The sequence below is a fragment of the Salvelinus fontinalis genome, chromosome 37 (assembly GCF_029448725.1).
Source record: "Salvelinus fontinalis isolate EN_2023a chromosome 37, ASM2944872v1, whole genome shotgun sequence".
Lineage (NCBI taxonomy): Eukaryota > Metazoa > Chordata > Actinopteri > Salmoniformes > Salmonidae > Salvelinus > Salvelinus fontinalis.
In genome coordinates this window covers 33,538,575-33,551,386 of record NC_074701.1, presented here as the reverse complement: position 1 = coordinate 33,551,386, position 12,812 = coordinate 33,538,575, and the positions used below count along the sequence as shown (strand labels likewise).

The following is a 12,812-nucleotide window of genomic DNA, read 5'->3' as shown; positions in this document are numbered from 1 at the left end:
ATAGGGACAGGAACTATGGTGGTCTGCTTGAAACATGTTGGTAGTACAGACTCAGACAGGGAGAGGTTGAAAATGTCAGTGAAGACACTTGCCAGTTGGTCAGCGCATGATCGGAGTACACGTCCTGGTAATCTGTCTGGCCCTGCGGCCTTGTGAATGTTGACCTGTTTTAAGGTCTTACTCACATCGGCTGCGGAGAGCGTGATCATACAGTCATCCGGAACAACTGATGCTCTCATGCATGTTTCAGTGTTACTTGCCTCTAAGCGAGCATAGAAGTTATTTAGCTCGTCTGGTAGGCTCGTTTCACTGCTTCCCTTCGTAGTCTGTAATAGTTTGCAAGCCCTGCCACATCCGACGAGCGTTGGAGCCGGTGTAGTGACCAACAGATGCATATCTGTATTCCCAGTCATGTGAAATACATAGATTAGGGCCTGATACATTTATTTCAATTGATTGATTTCCTTATACGAACTGTAACTCAATATGTTGCATTTATATTTTTGTTCAATATAAAGGGCTCAACCGTGAGTCTCTGCCATGCTTTGGGGAAATAGGATGCAGGCAAAGGGGAGATTTATTTTGAATTCAACCTAGTGCTGTTGGAATTCACCTAGCTTCTACATAGGGGAGAAACTCTGAGAAATTCTATATGTGATGCCGTCTTATCAGGTGAAAGACAGCACAGTATGTAAGAATAGCTGGAAACAGAAGTGCTCTTCAAATAGAATTTATTGCTCAGCGCATTCAGGCATGATCAAATCACATTATCAACCATTCTCATTATCATCCCTATGCACATTATCATCCATTGGTCAGAAGTAAATATATACAGCAAAATACAGCTTTTGGTTTGTTATATTCAATATTACAGTACGTCTCTCTTGCAGGAGTTCATTAATTGTGCCTCATAATCAGGGGCGCAACTTTGATTTTAGAAGTGGGGGGGATGTTATTATTATTGTAAATAAAATAAAAATATCCAGTCGGATAAACACTCCAAACAGCCTACCCGACCACTCGGAGGCATCCACATGGTCCAAAAGCACACCTATGCCTCGTTTTGTAACACATTCCAATGATAAAACTGGGGGGGACATAAATACAAATTCAGAATGCGGGAGTGGGACATGTCCCCCCGTCCCCCCGTCCCCGTCCCCAGTGAAAGTTGCGGCCCTGGTCATAATTGACAGTCACGAATCATGATACTTTACATATTAAGCGTCAGTTAATATTTTAAGGGGGAGCAGTTCTCATATTGCTTTAAAGCCTTTCACTAACCATGCAGTTTTACAGAAAACCTCTACTGACCTCTAAATCGAGTCATTCAAAAAGAGGTTAAGTCTCAAGTTTTAGGTTTAGCTTGCTTCTCTGCGATTGGCTCAGCAGCTTGTCCGGTAAAGCAGTTCTCGTCTATTTAAAATGTATCTTGTTCTGTTATCTTCTCATCAACTGTCTGATCTTTCAAACCCACGGCTGATACATCCTGTTCTTTCACTGGTAATGTATTTGTAATAGATATCTCAACTTGTTCAGATTTTAACTCAGAGGCCTTGGTTTTCACACTCTCTGTCTTTGGGGTTCCATCTTTGGGATCTGTAACCTTCTCAGGCTCTTTGTCCATACTTTCCTCTTGTTTCTCCTGAGTTGTGTTGCTTTCTGGCACCTCCCTGTGGGAGTCATTGCTCTCTGCAAATGCAGGCATCTGTTTCTCTGGTGGTGTGATTGTCTTAGCTTTGTCACCACTGCCCGTCGTTTCACTCTCTTCCGTAGGGGTGGTCATTGATTCTGGGGTGAGGGTTGAGTATGGTTTAGGGATGGTCGTTGATTCTTGGGTGAGGGTTGAGTCTGGTTTAGGGATGGTCGATGATTCTGGGGTGAGGGTTGAGTCTGGTTTAGGGGTGGTCGTTGATTCTGGGGTAAGGGTTGAGTCTGGTTTAGGGGTGGTCGTTGATTCTGGGGTGAGGTTTGAGTATGGTTTAGGGGTGGTCGTTGATTCTGGGGTGAGGGTTGAGTCTGGTTTAGGGGATATTTCCTCTTTAGGGGTGATGGTTGAGTTTGGTTTTGGGGAAGTTTCAAATTTAGGGGTGACTGCTGGTTCTGGTTTTGGGGAAGTTTCTTCTTCAGTGGTGACTGCTAGTTCTGGTTTAGGGGATGTCTCCTCTTTAGGGGTGACAGTGGGGAATGATTTAGGGGATGTCTCTTCTTTAGGGGTTACGGTTGGCTCCTGTTGTGGAGATATTTCCTCTTTAGGGGTCACAGATTGGTCCGGTATTGGGGATGTCTCCTCTTTAGGAGAGACAGTTGGCTCTGGATGCGGGGTTGTTTCTTCTTTAGGGGTCACAGTGGGGTCTGGTTTAGGGGATGTCTCTTCTTTAGGGGTGACGGTTGGCTCTTGTTGTGGGGATGTCTCCTCTTTAGGGGTCACAGATTGGTCCGGTATTGGGGATGTCTCCTCTTTAGGAGAGACAGTTGGCTCTGGATGCGGGGTTGTTTCTTCTTTAGGGGTGACAGTGGGGAACGATTTAGGGGATGTCTCTTCTTTAGGGGTTACGGTTGGCTCCTGTTGTGGAGATATTTCCTCTTTAGGGGTCACAGATTGGTCCGGTATTGGGGATGTCTCCTCTTTAGGAGAGACAGTTGGCTCTGGATGCGGGGTTGTTTCTTCTTTAGGGGTCACAGTGGGGTCCGGTTTAGGGGTTGTTTCTTCTTTAGGGGTCACAGTGGGGTCCGGTTTAGGGGTTGTTTCTTCTTTAGGGGTCACAGTGGGGTCCGGTTTAGGGGATGTCTCTTCTTTAGGGGTGACGGTTGGCTCGTGTTGTGGGGATGTCTCCTCTTTACTGGTAACTGCTGGATCTGGTTTAGGGGATGTTTCATCTTTAGCTGTGACTGCTGGTTCTGGTTTTGGGGAAGTTTCTACTTTAGTGGTGACTGCTAGTTCTGGTTTTGGGGAAGTTTCTACTTTTGGGATGACTACTGTTTTTGGTTTTGGGGAAGTTTCTACTTTAGGGGTGACTGCTTGTTCTGGTTTTGGGGAAGTTTCTTCTTTAGGGGTGGTGGTTATATCTGGTTTTGGGGAAGTTTCTACTTTAGCTGTGACTGCTATTTCTGGTTTTGGGGAAGTTTCTACTTTGGGGGTGACTGCTGGTTCTGGTTTTGGGGAAGTTTCTACTTTAGTGGTGACTGCTAGTTCTGGTTTTGGGGAAGTTTCTACTTTAGTGGTGACTGCTAGTTCTGGTTTTGGGGAAGTTTCTACTTTTGGAATGACTACTGTTTCTTGTTTTGGGGAAGTTTCTTCTTTAGGGGTGACTGCTTGTTCTGGTTTTGGGGAAGTTTCTACTTTACTGGTGACTGCTTGTTCTGGTTTTGGGGAAGTTTCTACTTTAGTGGTGACTGCTTGTCCTGGTTTTGGGGAAGTTTTTACTTTAGGGGTGACTACTGTTTCTAGTTTTGGGGAGGTTTCTACTTTAGGGGTGACTGCTTGTTCTGGTTTTGGGGAAGTTTCTTCTTTAGGGGTGGTGGTTATATCTGGTTTTGGGAAAGTTTCTATTTTAGGGGTGACTGCTGTTTCTGGTTTTGGGGAAGTTTCTACTTTAGTGGTGACTGCTGGTTCTGGTTTTGGGGAGGTTTCTACTTTAGTGGTGACTGCTAGTTCTGGTTTTGGGGAAGTTTCTACTTTTGGGATGACTACTGTTTCTGGTTTTGGGGGAGTTTCTACTTTAGGGGTGACTGCTTGTTCTGGTTTTGGGGAAGTTTCTTCTTTAGGGGTGGTGGTTATATCTGGTTTTGGGGAAGTTTCTACTTTAGGGGTGACTGCTGGTACTGGTTTTGGGGAAGTCTTCTCTTTAGGGGTGACAGTTCGGTCCGGTTTTAGGGCTGTTTCTTTTTTAGGGGTGACAGTGGGGTCTGGTTTAGGGGATGTCTCCTCTTTAGGGGTTACGGTTGGCTCCTGTTGTGGGGATGTCTCCTCTTTAGCGGTGACAGTTTGGTCCGGTTTTGTGGTTGTTTCTTCTTTAGGGGTGACTGCTGGTCCCTGTTTAGGGGATGTCTCTTCTTTAGGGGTGACAGTGGGGTCCGGTTTAGGGGATGTCTCCTCTTTAGGGGTTACGGTTGGCTCCTGTTGTGGGGATGTCTCCTCTTTAGGGGCAACAGTGGGGTACGGTTTAGGGGATGTCTCTTCTTTAGGGGTGACAGTTTGGTCCGGTATTGGGGATGTCTCTTCTTTAGGGGTCACAGTGGGATCCGGTTTAGGGGATGTCTCCTCTTTAGGGGTGACTGTTGGCTCCTGTTGTGGGGATGTCTCCTCTTTAGCGGTGACAGTTTGATCTGGTTTTGTGGTCGTTTCTTCTTTAGGGGTGATTGCTGGTCCCTGTTTAGGGGATTTCTCTTCTTTAGGGGTGACAGTGGGGTCCAGTTTAGGGGATGTCTCTTCTTTAGGGGTGACAGTGGGGTACGGTTTAGGGGATGTCTCTTCTTTAGGGGTGACAGATTGGTCCGGTATTGGGGATGTCTCCTCTTTAGGAGAGACAGTTGGCTCTGGATGCGGGGTTGTTTCTTCTTTAGGGGTCACAGTGGGGTCTGGTTTAGGGGATGTTTCTTCTTTAGGGGTCACAGTGGGGTCTGGTTTAGGGGATGTTTCTTCTTTCGGGGTCACAGTGGGGTCTGGTTTAGGGGATGTTTCTTCTTTAGGGGTCACAGTGGGGTCTGGTTTAGGGGATGTCTTAGATTCTTTCCCTTTTTCCTCACCCATTGAGACATCTTTTGTGACCTTTTCACTGCCATTATGTTCATTCTGCACAACACTTTTTACAATATCATCCTTGCTGCTCACTTCTGGCTCTGTCGGACCCACCTCCTTTTTAAGAGTCTTTTGCACAGGCTCTTCCTTACACTCACTTGTTGTGCTGATAATTCTGTCTGGCATTTTACCTCCTACTGTTTTCTCATCTTGTGTCATTTCTACACTAGAATCATCTGGTGACTTCACCTGCTCCACTGTCTCCTTGGTTGGACTGCTCTTCAGCTCTGCAGTGATATCAGGGGATTCCATGTCCTTCTCTGTGGGCTCAGGGAGATCCTCTTCTTGTGTTGTCACAGCACTCTCTGCCTCTTGAGGTTGGTCTGACTCTCTGTGCTCCTTCTGAACAGGTTTCTGCTCCAGTGTTGGGGCACTCTGATATAAATGTTTTCTCTCTTTGATGGGACTTTCTTTTGGGCTGTCTTGATGTTGCTCTGTTGGGGCACTCTCCTCTTTCAGATCTACCTCTTTTTTCTCTTTTAAAGGGCTTTCTTTTTTTCTCTCCTCTGACACCTTTTTGGGTTCTTTGGAGATGTCCTCTGTGGGGACCTGTGGTTCACCCTTTATTGAACTTCCTGTTTTGCTATCCTCTGACTCTGAAGTTTTGGGTTCTGTTGAGATGGGAATCTCTGGTTGGGATTCACCATGTTTTGGGGTGTCATCTTTTTCTAATGTCCCCTTTATCTCGCTGTCTAGCTTCTTTGTTGTGTCCAGTTTTTCCTTCTCTCCGTCACTGGTGGCCTCAGCTGAGTTGACTTCACTTTGTGTATTTTCACCTCTGTCAATGTCCTCTGTCTTTTTGATTGCATCTGGCTCACCCCCCTTTTCCTCCTCTCTTTCATCCTCTCCCTCCTCTCCATTTTCTCCCTCGCTATGGCTAACTCCATCTCCATTTACCTCGACCTCTGCTGATGTTACAATCTGCTGTCTCTTAGACTCTTCCTCCTGTTCACCCTCTTCCTCCGGGGCGTCCACTTCAACATCCACTTTACCTCTATCTTTCTCTTTCTGCTCATCCACCTCTCCCCCACTCCTCCTCTCAGCTTTGTCACTCTCTTCTCCCTGCTTCTGTCTCAACTCGTCTCCCTCTCCCCGGACCGTCTCCTCGGAGCCTGTCTCCTCGATCTCGGACATCTCCATGTCTCTGGTGGTCTCAGTGATGATCTCCTCAACAAACTTGTACTGGGGCTCAGACCTGCGTGTGGGCCCTCCCTGCCGGGCCAGGCAAGGCAGGGTGTAGACGGGGGACTGGCGGTAGATGCAGGGCATGGAGATGTGGGTGTCAGAGATGGTGTACAGGCGGGACTCCTCACCCTCCAGGAGTTTCCTATAGGGAGGCAGAGAGACGTGTTATTACTGCCATGACTATAATATGGATATGTCCCAATGTGTTAGCCTCGTAAATGCCAGACTGATCACCGCTGCACACATCCATGTCAGCTCGTGAGAACAGTGTGTGTGGATATGTCTGAATATCCATATCATGATTAAAGTGTCATTCTGTGTTGTGATGTGGTCTATGTTCATTTGATGTTAAATATGAAATCAAACTATTTCAATAAAATGTCTACTGTTTCATTTGTTCACCATTGACTGTGTTTTGTAGTAATCTCTCACCATCGCTATGACACTTTTGCACAGTTTTTCTCTAACACAGCACTAAGTTGAATCAGATGTGTTAGCGCTGGGCTAGAATAAAATGTGCACACCCTGGTTATCCTCAGAAATAGATCCAGGAACACACTATTAACTATATGGTATTTTCCTCAGTCAATGATTTTATATATGGGAGAGAGTTGATGTCTCTTACCTATAAGAGAGAATCTCCACATCCAAAGCCATTTTGACATTCAGCAGGTCCTGGTACTCTCTCAGGTAGCCAGACATGTCTAGTTTAGCATTGGTCAGCTCATTCTCCAGCTGCCTGATAGTGTCCTGGGCAGAAAAGCATACACAAGTCAATAATAGGGTCAAGCAGCCACTTTGGTTGGTATGACAACAAGGAGAAATTTAGGGGGGGGTATAGTGTTCTACTCCTATAGGCCTATATGAGGAAATTATGTTCCAGTAATGAAATAGTTCACATGGGGCCTATATTTGTGGAATACACCTACAGCATAGCCCTGAATACAAATATGAATCGTAAAAATGTGTATGTTTACTTACAATTGTTAGAGGTACAAAATAAACCAAAGTCTACCTGGTAATGAATCATTTCCGCATAGTGACGCTCCTCCAGCTCTTGTAGTTGTTTTTCCAGGGCCTCTCTCATTCCTTTCCCACAGTCCAGTTCAATTGTTTTCCCCTGCAGGCGCCTTCTATTCTCCTGGATCTCCTGCTGGGTCGCCTTCAGCACCTCTCTGTTGCTCTCTGCCGCTTTGGTTAACTTTGCGAACTGGATACGGAAGCCCTCCTCGGCCTGCTGAAAGTCGGAGGTGGCGTGACCTTCTAACTGCACACGGATGTCCCGGAGAGCTGCAGTGATGTCAGGTTTGCCAAAGTCGTGCGCCTTGACCGTTACTTGAGCCTCTTGGATCTGGGCCACCATTTCTGATACCTCGTCCTCATGGTTCTTCTTCAGGAAGTGAATCTCGTCCACCAGAGACTGCGCTTTCTCGTCCAACTGAAGTTTGGCGAGGTATGCATCGTTGGCGTCCTTTTTCAGCACAAGGATGCCGTTCTCTGCATCTGAGCGGTCACGTGCCTCCTGCTCGTACTTGTCTCTCAAGGTGAGGAAATCTTCCTCCAGGTTCTGATGCTCTATCTCGATCTGACGCTTCTGAAGGGTGATGTCATGAACTAGATTCCTCAGGTCCATATGCTCCGGCTCGTGCTCCTGGGCCAGAGACGCAGGGGACTGTGCCTTTAGTTTGATTTCCTCGATTTCCCTCTCAAACAATTCATTTTGCTGCTCCAAATGACGCACCTTCTCTATGAATCCGGCGAAACGGTCGTTCAGCCCATGGAGCAGTTCTTTCTCATTCATTTTCGTCAACACCCCGGTAAATGGGCCTGATAAATCGAAAAGGCTCTGCGATGATCTCGGAATGGATCCGAATTCGCTCTTCAGCATCGTCACATATCCTCTGTTCCTGTACGCAGTAGTCGACTCAAAGCCAACGGTCCTGGACGCAGAGGGGGATCCGGTCAGTTTAGGTTGATAGCAGCAATACTCAGCTTGAGCTGCCCTATGCGGAGAACCCGAAAGATTGTCCATTCTGAGGCTCATATTGCCTCAGTAAACTCAGCCGTGTTGGTGTGCAGGCTAAGCACCGAGGCTCCTACCTTTTATACTCCCTCTGTCTGCTCGCGCTGCAGAATGGAACTGTCCATAGTGCTGAAAATGTATAGAATCAGCTGTAGGCTTGACTGTCTGCCAACGCGTGCATCCTCACCTGTGTTCTCTCTCTCTCCATCTCTTTCTCTCCCTCATCGTTTTGTCTCAGACAGCATTGACGCATAGGAAATCATTTCACTTTGAAACGCCAGCAGTCTACAATGACACCTCAAAGTTACAAGTCATATGTCTTTAATACATTGTCAGGTGGTCAAACTATTGTTTTATCCAAAGGGCTATATCTTTCCTTAATTTTTTATATATTATAGAAAGGGGCCGCAGATTCTGGTTTGGCTGAATGTGCTTGCCTTGTAATATAACTGTATATTACTGTATATAAAAGACTGTAATGCAAGTGTAAAATAGTCATGTAAGAATGACCCTAAGCCTAGACATAACTGCTCCCATTTCTCAGTCAAGCAGCACTTCTAAAGGGCATTTCAAACACTTTTCAACCTCATATTCATCATCTCCAGCACCAAACCAGTGAAAATTAGGTTGAAAACGGGTGGAATTGCTCTTTAATCTTGCACCTTTTTACAAATGTCTACATGAGGAAAATGCATGGGTCTGCTTGGCTTAGCGGAGACAGGCTGGCTGAAAAGGGTTGGCCTGGATGTGTTCCAGTGATACAGCTTTCATTTACACCTCACAGTATACGGTAGGTTGCTCATAGAAATCAATGGTGTATTTCAGTGAATAATGTGAATAGGATATCAGAATATGATATTTACTCTTTTTAATCAGACGTGAAAACCTCTATAGAGAGAGATTAGTAAATAGAAAATGTGACTAAACAATGTCTCAGCAAACATATTTTTTATTGTAAAATAGTGTATCACCACTAAAACAAGCACTACATTAACTCCGTGTCACTTGATAGATGTTTGTTAGAAAAGGATACACAGTGATTCACATATTTTAACCTCTAACGCCTCACAAACCCGGATCCGGGATCCCCCCCATCACAAAAGCTGACTAGCATAGCCTAGCCTAAAGTTACAGGGATATCATAAAATAAAATGTTCATGAAATCACAAGTCCAAGACACCAAATGAAAGATACAGATCTCGTGATTCAAGCCATCATCTCTGATTTTTAAAATGTTTTACAGGGAAGACACAATATGTAAATTTATTAGTTAACCACGTTAGCAAAAGACAACAATTTTCTTACTCCACCATTTTCTTACTGCATCAGTAGCTATTACAAATTCGACCAAATAAAGATATAAATAGCCACTAACCAAGAAACAAACCTCATCAGATGACAGTCTGATAACATATTTATTGTATAGCATAGGTTTTGTTAGAAAAGTGTGCATATTTCAGGTATAAATCATAGTTTACAATTGCAGCCCCCATCACAACTATCACTAAAATGACTAGAATAACTACAGAGACCATCGTGTATTAGCTAATTACTCATCATAAAACATTTCTTAAAAATACACAGCGTACAGCAATTGAAAGACACAGATTTTGTGAATCAAGACAATATTTCAGATTTTCTAAGTGTTTTACAGCGAAAACACAATATAGCGTTATCTTAGCTTACTACAATAGTCAGTCACACAGTAGCATTGATTCAAGCCAAAAATAGCAATAACGTTATAAACCACCAAACGCTATTAATTTTTTCACTAACCTTCTCAGAATTCTTCAGATGACAGTCCTGTAACATCATATTACACAATGCATATAGTTTGTTCGAAAATGTGCATATTTAGCCGCACAATTCGTGGTTACACAACGTGTTTAGTGGGCAAAAAATCAAGCAATCTGTCCGGCGCCATTTTGGAAAGGCACCTAATCTTATCGAAAACTATTCATAAACTTGACAAAAAAAATACAGGTTGGACAGCAATTGAAAGACAAATTAGTTCTTAATGCAATCGCTGAATTACATTTTTAAAATTAAACTTACTGCGCAATACTGGGTACAATACAGGGTGCGATAGCGCAACGCTACACGGAAAATAATGCATTTTACTTTTTCAACAGAACAACGTTTTATCAGTATAAATAGTACTTACTATTAGCTGAACTCCCATCAGAATCTTGGGAAAGGTGTCCGTTGGCCAAAAGAATCGTTGCTGGGTTGGAGAATGTTTCCTTTGACGTTGCAATTAGCAGTACAGAATGGCATTCGAGAGAGAGATACCCAAGTTCCTACAGCGCCATGGAAATAAATACCTGAAAATCGCAATATACTGACATAAACTGGTATAATTCGGTTCAAAATAACAAGATTATGATGTCTTTAAAGCCTATAGCGAATAAAAACAGAGCCGGATACATCTAGGAGCTAAAACCAGAGGTTCTAAAAAGACATGCCAAGACCCTTTCTGCGTCAGCGCGAAGTCCCAAAAGGCCGGACACCTCGGTTCCAACCAATTTATAGACTTTCTGAACCGTGTAGAAACTGCATTTCAACTCTCCCTATTCGCTAACAGCCAGGGGAAGGCGTATGCAGTGCATCTCAACCAATAGAAGACAGGCAAAGTTAAAGACAGGTCTCAGAGCAGATGATAAAATTTGCCATTCTCATACAGACATAGGAAAAGTGCTCTAAGTCGAGTTCTGTTTCACTTACAGACATAATTCAAACGGTTTTAGAAACTAGAGAGTGTTTTCTATCCAATATTATTAATAATATGCATGTTGTACGAGCAAGAATTGAGTACGAGGCAGTTTAATTTGGAGACCAATTTGTGCTATGTCGAAATGGCACCCCCTAGTGGCAAGAAGTTTCAACACATTTCACATTCAACATTTTTATAATTTCAGGGTATTGTAATATGTAACCCCTAACTGCCCCCACCCCACCCCCTATGCAAAAAATGTGTTGAGAAAGTGCTTTCAGATCAGGTGAAAGTTACTCAGTAGATACACTGACTGTACACAACTTCCTAATATTGCGTTGCACTCAAGTTGAAAGCGTTCCACAGGGATGCTGGCACATGTTGATTCCAATGCTTTCCACAGTTGTGTCATGCATGCCATGGAAGAACTGGGCCATTTTTAGCTTCCAGGAATTGTGTACAGATCCTTGCGACATGGGGCTGTGAATTATCATGCTGAAACACTCTGTTCACACCGTTGACATGAGCAAACCACTCGCCCACACAATGCCATACATGCTGTCTGCTGTCTGCCCGGTACGGTTGAAACCGGGATATATCCGTGAAGAGCACACTTCTCCAGCGTGCCAGTGGCCATCAAAGGTGAGCATTCGGCCCACTGAAGTCGGTTACGTTGCCAAACTGCAGTCAGGTCAAGACCCTGGTGCGGACGACGAGCACGCAGATGAGCTTCCCTGAGACTGTTTTTGACAGTTTGTGCAAAAATGCTTTGGTTGTGCAAACCCATAGTTTCATCAGCTGTCCGGGTGGCTGGTCTCAGACGATCCCGCAGGTGAAGAAACCGGATGTGGAGGTCCTGGGCTGGCGTGGTTACACGTGGTCTGCGGTTGTGAGGCCGATTGGACGTACTGCCAAATTCTCTAAACGATGTTGGAGGCGGCTTATGTTAGATAAATGAACATTCAATTATCTGGCAACAGCTCTGGTGGACATTCCTGCAGTCAGCATGCCAATTGCACGCTCCCCAAAAACTTGAGACATCTGTGGCATTGTGATGTGTGAGCTCAACTGTGAATGGTCCTGGAGCACCAAAAAAAACATGTTAAGGGAAGCCAGTTTGCATTTGGTTTCACTCCAATCATATCACATTGAGAGCAATACATCATTTTCCAAAACCCCTTGAATAGTTGCTTTTCTGTTGTGTTGTTGTAGCTAGCTAGCTACAATTGACCCTTTACTAAATTAGCCATGGATGGAGATAGGGAGTTGGACTTGTGGTTTTACTCAATTCCAGTACTAGCCAATGATTATAATAGCGATTCTGATCTATCCAAAAATGCATACATTGTTGTGCCCCGGGCCAGAGGACGGAAGTTTAATATGTAGCTAGATGTAGAAGACAAATGTTAACTATCACAGTTAGGCTAGTGAGCAAGCATTGTAGCCAGGTGGCCATGGACAACCAAAACTAAAAGTGAATACTGTATGACAGAGTCATAAACCGTTTTGTCAACATGACAAAGGATGGCATTGACGTTTCTCTACAAGTAGGTTGAGTCAACATGTTTTTTCAACTTGCACGAACGCATGTACACACACATAAAAATAAATCAGAACCTACAGTCTCACTCGTGCCATAATCACTTCCCTTTCTGTCAACCAATGGGCATAAATCCAGGGGAGTATGTCAACTCACCCCTTGTGTCTCACTTGATATTTTGGAGCAAAAGTCTTCCAAAGACCTCCCACCTCTCCACCAGCATGTAACCTGGAGAGCCGTCATCGCATCCCTCTTCTCCCAGCTGGAGGGTTTCGATGCCAGCTGTCCAGCATAGAGCAATCTGTTATCAGCATCTGGTTCTGTGGAGCATTCCTCTGAGACGAGGCCTACCCCAAAACTACCACATGGTATTCTGTTGTCATTCAGTTAAGCCTGTACTCAATTGAAATCTAATAAACAATTATTTTAGTCACACCCTGAAAAAACCTAAAATCTCTGGGAGTGAAAGGTAGTTATTTAGCTCTTACTGAGACAGAGGCTGACATGCTTTCGAATTTCAAGTAAAAAGTGAATCTCACTCGTACACGTACAG

The 12,812-nt window shown here is 44.4% G+C and overlaps 1 protein-coding gene across 1 annotated transcript; it reads right to left on the bottom strand.

The window, feature by feature from the left end:
• Positions 1 to 714: 714 nt before the first annotated feature.
• On the bottom strand, positions 715 to 8,276 carry LOC129835893 (neurofilament heavy polypeptide-like). The gene is made up of 3 exons (XM_055901599.1): positions 6,999 to 8,276; positions 6,609 to 6,733; positions 715 to 6,125 (listed from the first exon to the last, which is right to left on the bottom strand). Exons 1-3 carry the CDS (start codon positions 8,025 to 8,027, stop codon positions 1,418 to 1,420), a joined length of 5,862 nt encoding a protein of 1,953 aa, XP_055757574.1. The 5' UTR covers positions 8,028 to 8,276; the 3' UTR covers positions 715 to 1,417.
• Positions 8,277 to 12,812: the final 4,536 nt, after the last annotated feature.